Source organism: Alternaria metachromatica (assembly GCF_023757995.1).
Source record: "Alternaria metachromatica strain BMP 0045 chromosome Unknown scaffold_4, whole genome shotgun sequence".
Taxonomy (NCBI): domain Eukaryota; kingdom Fungi; phylum Ascomycota; class Dothideomycetes; order Pleosporales; family Pleosporaceae; genus Alternaria; species Alternaria metachromatica.
Window position 1 is genome coordinate 1,416,972 of NW_026055495.1, and position 18,670 is coordinate 1,435,641.

At 53.9% G+C, this 18,670-nt stretch overlaps 6 protein-coding genes across 6 annotated transcripts; 1 reads left to right on the forward strand and 5 right to left on the reverse strand.

Annotated features, from left to right (window-relative positions):
- Positions 1-115: 115 nt before the first annotated feature.
- J4E83_002822 (uncharacterized protein) lies at positions 116-1,937 on the reverse strand (the record flags this gene model as incomplete). Its single annotated transcript, XM_049329763.1, has 3 exons — positions 116-386; positions 444-1,299; positions 1,349-1,937. 3 exons carry the CDS (start codon positions 1,935-1,937, stop codon positions 116-118), a joined length of 1,716 nt encoding a protein of 571 aa, XP_049191442.1.
- An 834-nt stretch (positions 1,938-2,771) lies between these two features.
- On the reverse strand, positions 2,772-4,296 carry J4E83_002823 (uncharacterized protein; the record flags this gene model as incomplete). The annotated part of the gene is made up of 2 exons (XM_049329764.1): positions 2,772-3,264; positions 3,320-4,296. The coding sequence occupies 2 exons, from the start codon at positions 4,294-4,296 to the stop codon at positions 2,772-2,774; spliced, it is 1,470 nt and encodes a 489-aa protein (XP_049191443.1).
- Positions 4,297-5,091: 795 nt separating this feature from the next.
- On the reverse strand, positions 5,092-6,036 carry YPT1 (GTP-binding protein of the rab; the record flags this gene model as incomplete). Its single annotated transcript, XM_049329765.1, has 5 exons — positions 5,092-5,286; positions 5,341-5,568; positions 5,623-5,670; positions 5,725-5,880; positions 6,019-6,036. The coding sequence occupies 5 exons, from the start codon at positions 6,034-6,036 to the stop codon at positions 5,092-5,094; spliced, it is 645 nt and encodes a 214-aa protein (XP_049191444.1).
- A 618-nt stretch (positions 6,037-6,654) lies between these two features.
- Positions 6,655-7,811, reverse strand: J4E83_002825 (uncharacterized protein; the record flags this gene model as incomplete). Its single annotated transcript, XM_049329766.1, has 5 exons — positions 6,655-6,990; positions 7,041-7,352; positions 7,401-7,514; positions 7,570-7,649; positions 7,697-7,811. The coding sequence occupies 5 exons, from the start codon at positions 7,809-7,811 to the stop codon at positions 6,655-6,657; spliced, it is 957 nt and encodes a 318-aa protein (XP_049191445.1).
- Positions 7,812-8,301: 490 nt separating this feature from the next.
- J4E83_002826 (Type I Iterative PKS) lies at positions 8,302-16,252 on the reverse strand (the record flags this gene model as incomplete). Its single annotated transcript, XM_049329767.1, has 3 exons — positions 8,302-15,722; positions 15,782-15,944; positions 15,983-16,252. The coding sequence occupies 3 exons, from the start codon at positions 16,250-16,252 to the stop codon at positions 8,302-8,304; spliced, it is 7,854 nt and encodes a 2,617-aa protein (XP_049191446.1).
- A 637-nt stretch (positions 16,253-16,889) lies between these two features.
- Positions 16,890-18,356, forward strand: J4E83_002827 (uncharacterized protein; the record flags this gene model as incomplete). Its single annotated transcript, XM_049329768.1, has 1 exon — positions 16,890-18,356. One exon carries the CDS (start codon positions 16,890-16,892, stop codon positions 18,354-18,356), a length of 1,467 nt encoding a protein of 488 aa, XP_049191447.1.
- Between the last annotated feature and the right edge of the window lie 314 nt (positions 18,357-18,670).

Below are 18,670 nucleotides of genomic sequence, written 5' to 3' on the forward strand. Positions count from 1 at the left end.
GATTAAAATGATACCAAATCCTCATCAACCCATCGAACAAGAAACGTGCACATCATACGTTCATACATGCAACATCTTCCCACTCAAGACATATACACCCTAAATCTTCTTGTCATTAAACCTTCGAAACACCAACAGCAACAGATTCAGTTCTCACAGCAGCATCAACTTTCTCTTCATAGCGATCAAAAGCAGCAGTCCCCTGGATATGGCTGTCCTCAAACACATCGACAGTCGTGCTCGCAAACTTGCGCGCGCTGACGCGCTTCTCGAAGAGGAGATCAAGTTCAGCGAAAGAGCGGCCCTTGGGTTCGGGTAGGCGGAAGTAGGTGTAGATGATACTTAGGAAGCAGGAGCCGGCCCAGAAGAATCCGGCGTAGTTGCCCCTGGGGTGTGGTTAGCAGAGGGAAGAGGGAGAGGAAGGGAGTGAGGGAAGGACGTACCAGTTCCAGGCTCCGGGGTTGAGCATGTAGGGTGTGAGGACGGAGGTGATGATGCCGATTACATTGTAGAGGTTGCGGCCGAGAACCACGGTCTTGATTGCGAGGCGGCGGGTTGAAAGCTCAGCAACGAGAGAGTAGCATACGGTGCCAACGGTCAGCTGGTAGAACATAGCCCATACGATCATCATAGCTCCGGTAGCCATGGCGCCCGTCTCCCGCTGGGAGGCTGGTACCAGGCCAAGGAAACCCATAACGAAGAGCATAATGCACAGTCCGCAAAGACCACCTAGGTAGAGTGTTCGGCGTCCGAAACCGACCTTCATGAGGTACCAAGCGCCAAAGACACCGGCCATGTTGATACCGTACTGACCCATTGCGAAGTCATACGAAGTCGATGCGGGTAGACCGGCCTGTTGGAGGAAGTAGGAAGAGTAACCCGAGAAAGCGTTTCCACTCAAGTTCTGCATCGCCCAGGCCATGCAAACAATCTCCGTACGACGCAGATCAGTACCCTTGAAGCAGTCCCAGTAGCTGGCTCCCTGAGTGATCTTTTCTTCGAGCGCGGTCGTGTGCACCATCATGGCTACCGTTTCGTCGGCATCGAAATCAGTTTCTCGGTCCAAGCTGGTGAGTCGAAGCAGGGATTTCTTTGCATCTTCGATTCTGCCTTTGCGGACTAGCCACCATGGCGACTCGGGGGCTAGGAAGACACCGATGATGAGGGGGACGGGCCACATCCATTGGAGGGCGTAGGGGATGCGGTATGACCATTCGTCATCACGGTCGACCATGGAGCGGATGACACCGATACCGATGACTTGACCAAGACCCCAGCAGAAATTGACGTAGGTGGTCACTGATTGACGTGAGCTTATGTATGTGAAAGTAGAGCTTGGTAAACTTACGGTATCCGCGCAGAGCAACAGGGCAGACCTCGCAAGCGTATGTGATGGTAAGTGTCTGGAAGACACCCCAGGGGATACCACAGAGAATCTCCGCAATCAGCAAGTGCACCACCGTCTGAGCCGTGAAGAAGATGGTGGTGAACCCAATGATCAGAAGCAAGCACCCCATGACAGTGTAGCGGTATCCGATAGCCTCACTGATCCATCCATTGAGGAAAAGACCGATGATCTCGCCAACGATAACTCCGTTCGACAGACCCGCCTGCCACGGTGCAGGAATTTCCCAAGACCCGTCCGGAAGCTGCTCGCCGTACTTTTGCTTGAACTGCGGGAATCCGAAGAAGTTGTTCAGCAGGCAGACATCGTAGCCTTCCATGACGATACACGTGCTGATAAGGACAGACCATCCAATCGCCTTGGGATAGAGTTTGATACCCTGCATCAGCGTCATCTTGCGTTCGTTGTCCGTGGCAAGCCGCGCATCGTCAACAAGCTTGTTAGCAGCGCGCTTGTGATCGGACTCCTCATTCTCTCCATAATGCTCGAACGGGGGCGCGGTAGTAGGCTGAATATCCTTCTCTTCCGCCATGACTGTTCTCTTTCGTCAACTCTCTCTTTCCAAATCAAAGGAAAGTCGGGCCGATGGGCGATCCGGCCAGGGCTGGGCTGCTTTAGGAACGATAGTGGGGTGCTGCAACGCTGCTCCACACACTCTCGAACCAGGACAAAAGTAAAGAGAAATCCGGGGAAACTGCTACCGTGACATTGGGTGGTAGGACATGAGGCGGTCTTTAAGCATAAAATTTTGCGGGGTCTAGCATGGCTTTCGGGTAAGCGTGGCTGTAGCGGCGAACCATGCAAGCCAGGGTCTGGGTCGCGTGCAGACAGGTGGAGCTTTCATCTCCTGCGGCCGTGCGCGGACGTGATTGGGTCGTCCCAGATGCGACCTTCTTGCTATGGGTTAGGAAGACAGAGACGGATGCTGGTGGCTCGGGTAATTCTTCGTTCACATGGTCTCGTGGCACGCCTGGTGCATGCCCAGCTGGCCTGTCCTTGGCCAGAGCGTGGGTGTTCACGATCGGAGCCGTGGCCGACAAGCTGACCGTTGAGCTGGAGTACTCGCGCATACTATGTGCATGGCTAGATCAGCCACACCGAAAATCGGCAATAGCGACCGCGCCGTAGTGAATTGCTGATAGCTGTGATGTCGGAGGTTGTTGCCAGTGTACGCAAGAACTCGTACAAGTAAGCCCAAGAAGGAGTTTGCCGAGGTAGCGCCTTCGGCTTTCACCCGTACCTGGCGGTGTAGCGTGAAACGGCATGTTGAACATTCTAGAAGCTGTGAAATCTATTATATCTGCATCAAGAGGGTATTGGTCTAGTTGTGTTTCTTGTTTATGTCTTCAAGTCCGCGCAAGCTACATCAAGTAGTCCTGTGTCCATTCGCGGGCTCCTCAATAGTGTCATCCTCCTCTACACCAGTAATTGCTTCCGGTTCCTCACTCCGCGGCTGTACCCTCCCACCAAAGAATGCCAGAAGCAATAAATCATACGTCGCTTTCAAGCTACCAGCTGCAACAAAAGCGACCCAGAAATGATCGTTCCCAGCAAGTACACCAGTAAGACTTGGTCCACTGCTCTGGGATAGTGTCTTGAGTATGTTGACTACGCCCATAACGGCTGTTCGCTCTTCTGGTAAGACCACAATCGAGAGGAAAGCTGATCGAGGGGCCTGATCCATGGAGTTGAGCACAGAGCGGCCAACGAGCAGGCAGATGGTTAAAGCTAGTCCCGACGGCACAGGCAGTAGCGCGAGGAATATAGAAGAAGGCAGATGTGTAAAGACCATTGCTTGAATCAAGCCGAGACGTTTGGCCAGGCTCGAGGCGAAGACGTTTCCAAGTGTCGACACAAACCTGTATGTTCGTAAGCGTGTGGTTTAAGACATACTTTGTTCACATTGTGACTTACCATGTTGCAGACATGATGCCGCCTAGCTTCCCTTTTGGTAGACCAAATTTACGTTCCATGTAGTAGTTGATCAAGCTAAAGGGGACCATTCCCGAGCCCAAAGAATCCAGGAAGAACAAGCTGCAGAGTTTGATGAGAACAATCCGACTCGACGTGGAGATCTTGCTCAGGGAATGCCAAAACTTCTTAGGCTTCCTGGGGGCCGCGTCTCGAGTTGCAGTATCTCGATTCCCTGTTTCGTCATTGTTCAGTAACGGCTCGGTCTCAACTGATGCAGCAGACTTGTTCCGTTTATCGTTCCAGTCGCTGTGCTCGCACTTCTGGCTCAGGAACAGAGTCATCAGCGCCTTGACACACCCGACCCCAGTGTAAATCCAGAAGATAGCGCGATACGCATCCAGATCCGTCCAACCCTCGATAGCCTGCAGGCTGTCGACCGCAACACCACCAACTGCCAACCCCGTTGACGTGCCCAGTACAGCCAAGACGACATACCAAGTGTACACGTCCGACCTCTTGTCCTCGGCTACCAGGTGCGCTAACGTCGACTCCTCCACAGCTCTGAACGGCCCGATCTCGTTCCCACTAGGACTGATGACACCGACGATGGCTGCTAGAAGCAAGGCCACATAGTTGCTTGTTGTTGCGAAAACAGCGCCGGATATTGCCATGGACACGGCTCCAAGGAGTAATGTTCGGCGGCGGCCTAGCGTATCCGCGACAAGTGTGAGGAGAAGGCTGATGACTACATCGCCCAGCAACGTCAACGACATAAAGAGTCCGATTTGTTCGTCTGAAAATCCTTGCTCTTGGAAGAAGAGCGCGAGGATAAGTGCCACGCTCCCGTATGCAAACAGACGGATGTACCGTGCCAGAATGAGGATGTAGACGTCTTTTCCAGCATGCTTCATTGTCGCGAGTCCCAGTTCGCGCCCGAGCCATTGTGCCGCTTTGACAGGCGCATCACGAAAAGACATGCTCCGAGGTTCAGGGTAGGGTGGGTGTTATGAGTGGGACGGAGTTGGTACACCTGGACTCTAAGACATTAGAAAGGCTAGAAGTTGTGTAGAACGAACGAAGAAGAGAAGAGGCTCTGGTTATGATTGCTCTTCCGAAGCCATGACGGACCGGAGTGTTTAGTGCTGCCTGGAGGCCTGGGGCCTAGTCGAGTTTCGCGTCATACGTCAGCGCCTGCATTTTACCGGATGCGGGAAGGAGCGAAGGGTACTCGGCATCCACAGATGTCAAAGGGCGCATCAAGGGCGCAAATCAGTTGTCACAATATCACGCAGAGATCTTGATAAGTAGGACGTTAGCATCGAAGCTGTTGTTGAATCTTATCCATCAGTCGTGTGGTGGCTGAGCTGGCGTCTTCACATCACTAAAGCGCATGTTTGTGTTCGTGGAACAAGCATCAAAGATCTAGGAGATGAAGTCTGATTGCCCATATTAAAGAACACCTGAGACACCGAAGGGAAGAGACCTAGTGGCCACCACAAATTGTAATGCAGACACCAGCACATCCCAGAAATCCAAACGAGAGCCCCCATTCTATGCGATCGGATGTCGCCATGCTAGCGCACAACTTCGGGATGGAAACGTGGAGATGGTGACGAATGGGAGACATGGCGGTCATGTATCAGTGAGCATTATCGTAGTACTGCACCAACCGTCGCATGGCGTAGAGGCGGGAGCTCAAACACCCACGCCGTCCATTGCTTATCCGTAGACACCGGTCCGTTCTCCGACACATAACAACTCTTCCTCTTTCCCTAGCAGCAACCACCACCGGATCCGTTTTGGACACCCTGGCCCTGGCCGATGGGGACTGTGGGCTTGGTGTTGGCGGTTGTGGTACCCATGCGCTCCTTGATCTGGCGGGCCATGGTCAGGAAAGCTTGCTCGACGTTGGTGGCGCTCTTTGCGGACGTCTCGAGGAAGGGGATGCCGAGGCTGTCTGCGAACTCCTGTTTGAGCTGTTAGATGGCGTGCGTGCTCTGGGGTTAGCGAGATGATGGTACCTTTGCTACGGTGTACTCGACAACCTTCTTGTCCGCCATATCGGACTTGTTGCCGACCAACAGCTTGTTAACGCCCTCGGTTGCGTATCGGTCAATCTCCTGCAGCCACTGCTTTACGTTGTTGAAAGAGTCCATGTCGGTGACATCGTAGACGACGCAGATGCCGTGGGCGCCGCGGTAGTACGAGGATGTGATGGTTCGGAAGCGCTCCTGGCCGGCGGTATCCCACTGCGAGGACTGTCAGCACTCACGCCCAGACGCTGCATTCTGCAGTGTACGCACAATCTGTAGCTTCACCGTCTTGCCATCGAGCTCGATTGTTCGGATTTTCTGGGGCTTGTTAGATTATGCCGACCCGGGCTGCAGGTGCGCGGGACAACGCACAAAGTCGACACCGATGGTCGAGATGTAGCTCTCGGTGTATGTGTCGTCGGCGAAACGGAGGAGCAGGCACGACTTTCCGACACCAGAGTCACCGATGAGGAGGAGCTTGAAGAGGTAGTCGTATCTGTCGAAGCGAGCCGTCAGCGGGAGCCTTGCCTGGCAGGACGGGCAGCACCAGGGCTGTCGTCGATGGGAAAAAGTAACTCTGCGGGTCTTCACGTTAGCACAGTTGCACCCCCAGATCTGGCGGCGCTGTTCCCCGGCCTGTGGCGGTGGGCGTCGCGCGGAGGTTACGTACCACTCAGGGTTCATGATGGCGGTGTTGCGGGGGTGGAAAGAGGGAAGAGACTAAGAGATGTAAGTTGGGGGTGGTCAGAGGCAGTCGTTGTGGGGTATCGCGGGTCGTCGAGGCGGACGGTGTTAAGTAGAGGGTGATGGGGTGCAATGCGCGGATACCAGATGTGAATAGCTTGGCATTCAGCCAGGCCCAAATCCGTGGTCACAAGTTGCCGTAGCTTGTCGCGCCATCAACATCACATTCACGCCTGCTTATCTGCCGCCTAGCTTTGTCCAGTGAGGCGCCCGTACGCCGTCTGACGTATGACTCTGCTTTGTCTTGTTGCCAGTGCCAGACAGTCGCAGATCACGCATCATCATGTACAGTGCCAGGTGGGTGCCATCAGTGCACCCACGTGACAGCCGCCAGGGTCCACCGCCCCAGTCACCCAGCCATGGCACGCATCACCGCCATCGATTACGAGCAGCCTTCAGCCTACCGATCATGGAATGGAGAATGTGTCATTCGTTTGCAGCAGTGTGCGGTTCGTCGTACGTCGTTGCCTTTGACGTAGCCCAACCTGCCAGCTCTAAAGCACCGTAACCCGAAACCCCCATATAGTACAGACATCAGGACAAGTTCATCGCTACATATTACATTATTTTGCCGAAAGCAGGGATCAGTGTTTGGGCCAACCAGAAGGAGAAGACGAGCTTGGGTCCTGTCATGAGCAGCTTGGGCGTCAGTCCCTTGAAGAAGGACGTGGGACCCTCGTGCTTCATCATGTTGGACACGATCCTGAAGCCGCTCTCGGGGTTCTCAAAGTTCCTGTTCTGGATGCGCGTCTTGATGACATCGAGAGGAGCAGAGACGACGAGCGATGCGCTGGCTCCGGCGATGGAGGCGACAAAGTTTTGCGACCATGAGGCGGAGTTGTAGTCGGTGAGTTTGTAGAAGTACTCCTTGGCGACAGCAGATCCACCGAAGAGCTGGGGGTATGTTAGTATTCAGTTAGCTGTAAGCAGAGTGGTGTACATACTGCGAATGATCCTGGAGCGTTACGTGCTGCCGTCCATCCCCAACCACGGTACAGCCCGAGCCCTTCGTCGGAGATGATCTTGAACAGCCCACGGCCTCGGAAAGCCTCAGGGTTGGTTTGTCGCTTGATCTTGAGAACATCCAATGGCAGGAGGACAATCTCACCGATACCGATTATGGAACCGGCAGTCGCGTGCATGATAGCCTTGCCGTTGCCCTTGCCGAATGCGCGGTCGAAGCTGTCACCGTGGTTGTGGGCGAGGTAGTCGCGTACGAAGGGCTGTCCGCCGAACTTGTATACTCGTTGGAGGATCTATACCTGTCAGTCCGAGTTCCTGTGTGCTCGCACTTTTCAACGCACCTTGTATGCGGCGGCATATCCGAGACCGGGGAACAGTGAGAAGAATCGCCCAGAGACTGACGCGCCGGCTGCGTCTCTGAAGACGACCTTGTTGAGATGTGCAGCGTTCTCAATCTACATGTGTTCGAGTCAGAGGCCGTCGGGGTATTGTATGGTCCACATGTCGCACCTTGCCGATGTTGCTCATCAACCGCTTCGCCGTCGTGTCGACCGGGTGGAAGACCATGAGCTCTGCGATTCCCGCACATCCTGTGCATGTCAGATATGCTACGTTGACTCCAGAATGGTCGATGTACCTGCACCCAGGACCCTAGCTGTGTTGGACTCCCTCTTGTACACCTTTGCGGACGAGTTGGTGCCGGCAGCGGCTTGCGCAACCGTTGCGGCGGCTTCGGAAGGTGATGGCGTCATGGTCGAGGATTTCAAGCAAAGCAGAAATGGACAATTGACAGGTGTGAGAGGGAGCAACAGCGCAAGGCAATTGCGGTACCGAGCAGTGAAGAACGGGAGCTAGAGATAAGATGCCCAACGATACCCGCTCTCAAAAAAAGTCGTCGGGGAAGCGAGTTCAACGTCCGGCATCGCCCCGCCAAGCACCACGCCGCTACCACACGCGCCCCCAGACGCGAAACTTTGTCCCTCCATCCCGACACGCACCGGCAGCATCACATCACGCGATTGAGGAGCACTCCGCCTGCTACACGCGAACTCTGCCTCGCGCAGCATAGCAATCTGTCAAGTCGGAAATTTGCAGTCTGCACGTGACGCGCATGATGAAGCCCGAGTCCTCAATTGTAAGTAATTGACTAACTAGCTAACCATATCATACAAGAAGATTTATACGAAACAATAAACGCCCCTGTTCCACGCGCAATCAAATCCAAAATGAAAGGCTGTGCGCCTATCCTTTCCTTTCTGCAACCAAGCCAGCGAACTCGCCTAGCGATGGTGTCTGCAGAATCTCAAAGATACTGACTTTAGCTTTGACAACGCTACCCAACCAGTTCCGGAAGTCCACAGCAACCAGGGAGTCGACGCCGATGCTTGTGAGCGCATCAGCAGTGTCGATGGCGCTCGTCTCCAGATTGAACAAGTCGGCAACCTTGGCTACTAGCAGGTCTGTGACGACCTCCTTCGTTTTGCTGTCACCTGCCGACAGTGCCGATAACTGGGATATCAATCCATCGATGTTCTTGGATGACTCAGACTGTCCCTGAGCTGAGGCTTCTGTCGCGGTATCATCGCCCAGTCGAAGAGTTCCCAATCGACGGTCATTCTTCACCGCTGGATCGTCTACCAACTTGCTGTATCCAGTGATACACGTAATGATCTGACTGTTTTCGGCCTGGCGTCGATTTGGTTTCCTGATTGCATCCTCGAATAGTCGCAACACATGGGCAATCGGAAGACATTTCATGCCAAGGGCCTTCTCCACGCGGTTTCTCACCACATCTCCTCCTTGTGCGACATATCCGACATCGTCAATAGGACCAAGATCAATTGTCACGGCGGGCAGGCCAAGGGCAGTGCGGTATCGCGCAATCGCGTCCTGGAACGTACCGCCAGCGGTATAGTTGCTTTGTGACACGTTGCCGAGAACTGCAGTGGCGGAAGAGGTCGCGATGAAGAATTGGAGGTCAGGCAGGTTGTTGTGAAGGGCCCAGGTGCCAGTGACCTTAGGGCCAATGGTCTTCTGCCACTGCTCGAAGGTCATGCTTTCAAAGACAGTGTCGTCAAGGATTGCAGCAATCTGAAGAACTCCACGGATCGGAGGTAACTCTGCCTTCACGTCTGCGAGGAGACTACAGACCGCTCCTTCGTCCGCAATGTCGCAGTTGCGAAGATGGACGTTGCAACCGTGCTCTTGCCCTTGTTCAACCAACGCCAAACCCTTCGGATGAGCGACAGCATTGCGGGAGACGATCAACAGGTTCTTGACCCCCTGTTCCAACATCCACGAAGCAGTGGCAAGTCCGATGCCTCCAAGACCTCCAACGATCATAAAGGTAGAATCTGGAGCGTCTAGGCCAAGCGATGTTTCAGCCTTCGGGACGACATGAACCTCGTCACCTGGCTGAGGCAGGACCACAGCACTACCCATGTAGCTCCCACCTCGGACATACTGGAGCGCTTCGTGGATCTCGGCCAGCTTGAAGACCTTGATCGGCGTCGCGGGTCTCGCTTCTTTGTGCTGCAACAATTCGATGGAGTTCGCCAATGCCCTGTGGAACATGGCGCCTCTCATCTCGCTGTACTGGAGCGTATCAAGACCAGTCATGGACACTCCACGGCCAAAGGGCGACATGTCAAGATGCTTTGCCTTCTCGGTATCAGCCTTACCGATCTGCACAAAGCGACCAAACGGTGCAGTGCACTCCCAAGATGCCTTGAGCAACGGCCCGGTAACTGAGCTCAGCGTCACATCAACTCCCTCGCTGTTCGTCTGAGACATGATAGCAGAAACGAGAGAGCTGGCTTCGTCCTGCAGGATATGGCTGGGAGCGATGTTGTAATCTTCCAACAGAATTTGACGCTCTTCGTCTGTTCCGTAAGTGACGAAGATCTCGGCTCCGATGTTCTCCGCCAGTGCAAGAGCAGCCTGGCCCACACCTGCCGTACCAAAGTGTAACAACACTCGCTCATGCTTCTGAAGTCTTGCGATGTCGCGCAAGGCTAAGCAAGCGGTGGAGCATGCATATGGGGTGGACGCGGCTTCCTCCCATGTAAGCTTGTCGGAAACCTTGACGACGTTGGTCCAGTGTGCGCGACCGGCGTTGCTGATAGGTCCTTTGAAGATGCCGCACACTCGATCTCCAACGCGAAGTCCAGAGTCTCGTGTGTCCGGGCCAAGATTCCTGATGATACCACTGCTCTCATGCGCAAGCGACTCGTTCTCTTCACTCGCCCCTGCAATGTTCAGTCCAAAGGCTTTCGGTTCGATCTCAACAGATCCACTCGGCAGATCATCCGCCGCATCAGATGTATCCACAAAGCAGGACTCTGCGCCATATGTACCGCCGCCTGATGGTTGTAGGACGAGTGATTTGCCGGAGTAGCTGAACTCCTGCAGCTGAAGAGGTTTTGCGCCTCCGCTGACAGCCCGATCATGTTCAAAATCCGGATAGATGCGGGGAACGTACAGGTTCTGGTCTTTGGCGGAATATTCCCAATCAATATTGACGTTCTCAGATGTGCTGTAGTCAAAGCTTTGCTTGAACACATGCGCAAGCATCAGTATGGTCTCGGTTGGCAATGATTGTTGGGGTGGCTCGCATGCCAACCGAACATATCGTGTGCTTGGATCTTCGCGTCGTAGAGTTCTCAAGAGACCAGTCACCTGCGCAAAGCGTGGATCTTCACCGTCGACAGCTCCACCAAAGCTCAGCCAAAGAATGCCCTTGGACCGAAGAAGGAGACTTCGGAGCTTTTCAAATGCACCGCGATCCATGGTATCGATGAAAGGCGTGCCATGGTCGAGCGCCATGATGAGCAGACGGTCACTGTTTGCCTCAACTTCGTCGAGAGTCTCCACCGAGAGAGCTGAGCCAGTAACGTGCTGCACGGTTCCTGATACTTGATCCCACCAGGCTTGAGGTTCCGAAGCTGACGGTACGACAACGGAAATTGAAGACGGATACAATGGATCCCGGGTTTTGGCGTGCGACAAGATGGTGCTGGTAAACTGGACTTCAGGGTTCTCGCAGTCTCCAATCTCGAACTCGACGCCAGAGAAGCCTGCTGCTTTCAGAGCCTTGTCCCATACTCCTAGGTTGACGTAAGGGCATGTTTGGCGTTCAGGCTCTTCGCTCAACCACCATCTCTCAACAGTTCCAAAGATCAACTGGACGTCGAGCGAATCCTGACTCCCTTCGAGCAAGACCAGCTGGCCGCCTGGTCGCAGCAGCTTTCTGACGTTCGACAAGGTACGCTCCAGGCTTGGTGTTGCATGGAGCACATGCGAAGCAACTACAAGATCGTAACTATGGGCTACGAACCCCTGCTCGATCGGATCTCGCTCAATGTCGAGCTTGGAGTAGTTCATCTTGTCTTCCCATGTGGCAAACTTGGTCTTTGCTGCGCCAAAGAACCCTGAAGAGATATCCGTGAAGTCATAATGGCCCAGTAGCGAAGCGCCCGACTCCTGCTCTGATCGCGCCGCGAAAGCATCAAGAACAACGGACGTTGCTCCGCCAGTTCCGCCACCTATCTCGATGACTTTGGCTCCGGAGTCCACAACAGAGTAAAGCTCGACAATTTTTCGGAGATGCTTGTAAGAGCCGTTGCAAAGCTGTGGTAGCTGCTCGTAGTAGCGATTCAAGAGTCCATCTTCCATCATCAACTCCAAAGGTGTCAGCTTGCCTTGCACGATGTCATACAGATGGCTTCCAACGCGCTGGACCAACTCTCCGGACGCGTTGGTTTGGGCCACTCGGTTACAGAGCTCCTCGATAGAAGCTTTGTTCCTCGTAGACCATTGATCACTCCCTGACATGAGGGTACCTTTGTCGGCTGTCAGGATGATGGAGTTCATCCACTCGTAGAACCTCTTGTGATACCAAGTCCATTGGTCGTCCGCCTTGGGTCCCAGCTGCTCCAGAGTTCTGGCAATATGGTGGTAAGATATCTCGCGAACGTCCCGCGCAAAGTCGAGTTCAGACTGGGATAAGGGAATCCTCATCGAGTCTTTGATATCATCTGGAATAGCATAGTGGATGTCGAGTTCCCATCGGCTCTTGGAATGGATCGCGGGATGCGCTGACTTCGCATCTTGCGCACGCGTAGCCGCCTGGGTAACACGCTGGAGACGGAAGTTCTGCATCTCGAACGACCCCGTTTGGTGCGTATTATCCCCCGTGGGAAACACTGAGCCGGTGAAGATTGAACCTTTGGTGCCTGATGATAGGCAGTCCAGGCTTGCGAGCAACCGCTGGCCCGCATGCGTACCGAGCTGGGAAGGCACGATCACCTTCCGGATCGAGCGAGGTATGAACATTGCATCCTTCGTCAGGTCGGCGGGTAGGGTCGCGTAACAGCATTGGAAGATCGAGTCCAGTGTCGTTGGGTGTATCACGTATTGCTGTTCGCGTTCAAAAGCCGCTGGAGCGATAGAGAATTCGGTTTCCGATCGTTCACGAAGAACGCGACTCCCAACAATGTTCTGGAATGTTGGTCCGTGGTGGAAGCCCGAATCTCGCAGCCTTTGGTATAGGGTTTCGGGCTCGATCTCCTTGGTGTGCTCTTGGAGAGACAGTACAGAGCCAAGAGAAGCCCTGGCATCCTCTAGTAAATGCACGCCGTGGTCTGGTCTAGCTGTGATGCAGCCCTTGCAGTGCTGTGTCCAAGCGTGCTTGGCGCTAACCGACCACAACTCAAATTCGTACCAATCGGCGCTGTCCAGGTCCTTGTCGCTGCAAGGACGGAGCGAGAACTGGATCTCTATTCCTCTGTTCGAGGCACTCGACGTTTGTGGTATAATGAGAGCATTGATGATGTCGACATCTCGCAAATGATACTGCAACTGAGGTACCTCTTGGTTAGGCTTGCTCTTGAGAAGACGCATTGCTTCGATGGCCATTGACACATATCCTGCGCCAGGAAGGACCACACTTGACTCCAGTTGATGGTCGACTAGCCAAGGAATGTCATTTGTCCTGAGGAAGTTGCGCCAGGTCGGAGTCAAAGGATTCGATCCAGTAATGGCTCTACCAAGCAACTCATGGGGCTTGAAGCGCTTGTATCGATGCTCTTCGGAAGCCCTTGGCTCGATCTTGTAGGAGGTCTGATGGTTCCAAGGATATTCCGGGAGGTCATGGATATACTTTGACTGATGTGAGATGTTCGACTGGGGTTTGTTCACAGCTGTGAGATTGACAGGGTAGCCTCGCGCCACAAGGGCACAGACGACGTCCTGCACAGTGTCAATCGCATTCAAAGGCCGCTTCAAACAAGAAAGGTACGGCATGCGTGTCTCGCCGAGCGTTTGTCTGACGGGGCCTGACAAGGTGTCGTGCGCTCCAATTTCCAGGAAGACGGAGACCTGGCCATTCGGTGTTGGCGCTTCACCCTCAGGCTTCGTCGAATCAAAGATCAACGCTTCCAACGCGTTTGAGAATAGGACGGGACTGGTGAGATTGCGCACCCAGTGTGCGGCCTCGAAAGTGGAACGCGAGGTGACGATGTCGCCCGTCACTGGAGATGCAAAGACGACGTCGAGCTCGCCTTCTGTGATTGGTCCTAGAAGTTCCTCGAGGCAACTCTGGTACTCCTCCGCCATATGCTCCATGTGATGAGAGTGATAAGCGAGAGGGACCTTCAGCTTTCGTGCGAAGACATCATCCTCTGCCAAGCGGTCCGCGACTTCTTCCAGTGCATCCATGTCACCAGAGATCGTAACACTAGATGGACTGTTGACACAAGCAACCACCACCTTACCATCAGAAGAGAGATCAGTCAGGTAATCTCGGACTTCCTCGGCGCCAAGACCAACAGCCATCATGCCGCCCGATAGTTTTGTGATCTTCTGGTACTTCTTAGCAAGTCGTCCACGGTGATATACGACGCCAACAGCTTCCTTGAACGAAAGCACGCCCGCCGCGTATGCTGCCGCAATCTCACCACTCGAGTGACTGACGACAGCGGAAGGAACAATATTCCAGGACTGCAGCAAGTCAACCAAGCACAGCTGAACAATGACACTGAGCGGTTGACTAAGCTCGATCTCCGCGACCTTTGTAGTCTTCGCATCACGCGATAGCTCTTCTCTCAATGACCAAGGCGCACCAAATTCTCGCAAGTGGGCCTCAGCTTGATCGATGGATGAGCTAAACACTTCAGATGAGGTCATGAGCTCGCGGCCCATAGCGTACCATTGCGCACCTTGACCGTTGAAGACATAGCCTATACGGACTGGCGCAGACGATGCGCGGGTCGGCTTCAAACGGCTGTCTTCGAGAGCGTCGGCTAGTTGCTCCAGACTGCGGGCCTTGACGGCGACGGTCCATGGGAACCTCGATCTGCGCTCGGAAAGCGTGTAGGCTAGATCGTTGGGCGCTGGGGCATTACCCTCCTGCAGGGCGTTGCGAATGTATTTTGCTAGGTCTTTGCATCGTGTGACTGCGCCGGCTTCTTCTTTGGCGCTCAACATGTAGACCAGAGACGACGGGTCGGTGTAGCTGTCGGAAGGTTGATCAATCCCATTGCTCGCATGGCCGTTGCTGAGGGCATGGCCATCGGTACTTGGGTTCCCGTTGGTGTCGGTATGTCCATTAGTGCTGGCGTGTCCATTGGTGCTCGCATGTCCATTGGCGATCTCGCCGTTACCATTCTGGAGTGCGAAGCGACGCTGTTCGCCAGGGCTCGGGGGCGCATCGAGGATGACATGTGCATTGGTTCCACCATAACCAAAGTTGTTGACAGATATCCTGAACGGCTTGTCCTTTGGCCATGGCGTCAGCTCTGTCGGTACCTGAAGCTTCCAATCCTCTAGTGGTATGTTCGGATTGGCTTTCTCGAAGGTAGGGTTTGCAGGGATTTGCTTGTGGCGTAGTATGAGAGCTGCTTTGATGACTGCTGCTAGCCCGCTAACAGGTTCAGTGTGGCCGATGTTACTCTTGACTGAGCCGACCCAGATTGGATCAAACTTCTCTCTTGAGTTACCGAAGGTCAATGCCAAGGCTTCGGCTTCGATAGCGTCACCCCCGGTTCCTGTGCCATGGGCTTCGACGTAGCCTGTCGATGAGAGGTCAATTCCTGCCCGGCTGTAGCATTGCTTGATGAGCTGCTGCTGCGCGTCCATGGAGGGAGACGTTATTGTTCCGGTTCTGCCGTCCTGATTGACAGCAGACTCGCGGATCAAAGCGTGGATGTGGTCGCCATCCCTGACCGCCGCGGAGTACTTCTTCAACACCAATACGGCCATGCCCTCGCCCCTGCCGTAACCACCGAAGCGGTGGTCCATAGAATAGCATTTTCCATCTTCGTGTAGAAGGCCCAGATTCGAGATCGCGATATAGAAGTCCTGGTTCAATATTGCGTTAGAGGCTCCAATGATGGACACTTCCGACTCCTGATTCCGGATGCTGTTGACACCCATGTGCAGGGCTACTAGACCGCCTGAACATCCCGTGTCGACGGTGACACTGGGTCCCATCAGGTTATAGAAATGTGAAACACGGTTGGCGAACATGGCTGGACCGTTTCCAGTAACGAGAGACGTGGGCATTGAGTCCGCATCTTTCATCAACATCTCGGCATAGTCTCTGCCGAAGGTTGCAGAATATACGGAGGTGTTCGAGCCGGAAAGCTTCTCGATGGGAAGACCCGCTGTCATTCTGTTAGCTCCGGCAAGACAGCGCGTCGGGGGAATCGGGTTGCTAGCTTACCACTCTCAGTCGCATTGTATACTCCTTCTAACATCAGTCTCAGCTGCGGGTCCATGGACTTTGCGACCTCCGCCGTAAGGTTGAAGAAAGGCGCGTCGAACTCTGTCAAATCGTCCTCGATGAAGAAGCCGCCCTTTACATGAAGCTTCAGGTGGATGATCAGCTACTACCCATGGTTTTGAGGTGCTGGAGGACACTTACACTATCTGTCCGCTGAGAGTCGGGATGCGATGTCTTGCTAATGTCGAAGCGGCTCTTGGGAACTGGCGACCAGCAGCTTTCGCCGCTGGATAATGTGTGCCATAGACCATCGAGGTTGGATGCTGACCCTCCGAATTTGCAGCTGATTCCAACTATCGCTATCGCGTTCGAGAGGTCATCGGATTTCGGTTGTGGAGGAGCATCAGAAGGCACGCCGTTCATGTCCGGAATGCCGTTCGTGGGCGTGGTGTCTGTGTAGTAGAGCGGCATTGTGAAAAGGCGGGTGATGGGTATCGTGGTTGTGAATATCAATGAGATAAGAAAGAGAAGCTTCGAGAGGTAGGCTCAGGCATATATTGCTATTTGTTGCAAGAGGTAATCAGGCGTGGACGGGCGACTACGTAGGCTCCCGGCTTAAACATCGCTGACCCGCCATCGCGATGCTGTCTTTGCATCGAGTCGAACTCTTTCACGACCCGAAACCATGGATAAAACGTTGCGCGTTCATCGATGACGACACCGGGATGTTGTTGTTGACCTGGGATAGATCACTGTCACGTGATCAAGTGAACGTCCGGGTAGTTGCAAGTTCTCACAGGTTCTTTCTTGCGGCGCATCATCTGGAAGTTGAACCTAATTTGATACGGCGTTTAGGGTCATCTCTTCAACTGGCCCGATGGTTTTCATTGTCGCATGGGATATTCGGGATAAAGCCGTGAAGTACAGAGCAAGCCGGACGTCATCGGGGCATACGGGGAAATGGCGACTGTCCTCACCGCGCAAGGGCCAACACCCACAACGTTGGTGATTGTAGTATCTCTCAATCATTACTGGGATTCTCTGTCATTATCTCATCTTACTATATTGGCGGAGTGTAATTGTTCTATCAAATTCGTCATACGCAAGAATGAAAGTCGACGTTGTCAAAGTACACGAGATCTGGCCCCAGGGCTACGAGAATTTATCACAACATTCTGCGAATTTACCAATCTTGGATGCATGGTACGCCTACCGTCGTACAGTACCAACGATATACCTCTTCAAGAAACCGAAGCAGCCGCCGCAAGACCTCGTAGCGCGCCTTACTGCGAGTCTCTCCAAAACACTCGATATCTACCCACGTTTTGTCGGAACTTTGGAAACCGGCGCAGCACCAAATGCGGGTCAGGGTGATCAAGAGTACCAGCGAACCACTGTCAGCTGGGGTAGTTCCAGCGACAAGGCGGTAGAGTTCATTGAAGCGAGCACGAAGTCGCGGATTCGCAGCTTACTTCCACCTGCCTCTCTGAACGAGTCGACATTCTTATGGGACTACACCCCCTCCTCTGTCCGAGCCCTGTTTCCGGCGCCCTCCCCTCAGCCTCCTGGCATTCAGGTCCAGTTCACGGCGTTTGCATGCAGTGGATTCAGTCTTGGCGTCGACTTTGAACATGGCCTGGCTGACGGTTATACGGCGGCAAAGTTCCTAGAAAGCTGGTCGGTGAACTACGGGCAAATGTTCCACGGCGAAAACGATACGCCCCAGAACCCGCCGTCATGGCAGCCAGAGATATTCAGCGAGCAACTTGCTGAGATCGACCTAGAGGAATATGGCCCTGCGCTTCTTGGAAAAGCTCAGGAACTTCCCACGCGAGGTCCGTATCGCCGTACACTGAAGCCAAATAGCTCAGATGCCACGCAGACGCCAGAACCGGAGACCATATACAACTACCTCTTGCACATACCAGCCATGGAGGTCGAGCACAAGATCAAAGAACTACAGTCTAAGGGTTCAATGCGCCGGACCGATCAGGCAGTGCTGATTGGCTTCTTCTGGGCGTGTCTCAATCGGGCTCGCGGTCGTGTCCAACGGCCGCCAGTCGATCTACATCTGTCAAGCAGCTTCCGCTGGCTACTAGGCGTACGCGACGGACTACTAGGGTCACCATATGTCAATGTCATGATCTCTCCTGATGCCGAGAGCAAGCCCGCCAACGCCACAGATCCCATCAACCTCGCCATGAAGGTCACGGAGACCCTCGGCCAATACGACGACAACGCAATGCATGCAATCACCTACGACGCGACTTTTAAAGACAGCCCTTCGCGCACCTTCGCGTTCAAAGGAGGTGACGAACACCTTATCTTCAGCTCGGTAGCGCACTTGGGTTACGAGAAGTTTCATCTTGGACCGCTCAGCCCGTCCTTTTATATCCCGTCGTCCTCCATACCTAACCTCTTTGTCTTGACAGAGGCCGTGCCCAATGGTGAGGCGGTTGGTAATGCTTGGTATAAGAACGGGCTCAACTTGTTTTTGAATGTTGGCGAGGATGTTTTCGAGGCGTTTGCGTCTGATCCGGCATTGGGTGGTTGCGAAGTGTATCAGGATGTTTGAGGAAAGAATGCTGGAGAGCTGTAGAGCTGTATCGTCTTGTCGTTGGGGCCTATCTCATCTCTTGCCTGGCATAGAGAAGTGGAATTAGATAGTAATATTATTAAGTGTTTGCTGTGTACTGAGCTTTCTTGACGCGTGGACCGCGGAAAGAGTGAGTTTCCGTGAGGCTGACGAAACCTGTGGCGATGGGACGCACCGAGTGTCATTCACATCTTCTTTTGTAGTCATCACAGGATGATGCATCGGCAAGCTGAGGACAGCGGTTGGCATCAATGGTGGGAAGATACGAAGTCGGGTGTTTGAATGGATGTGTC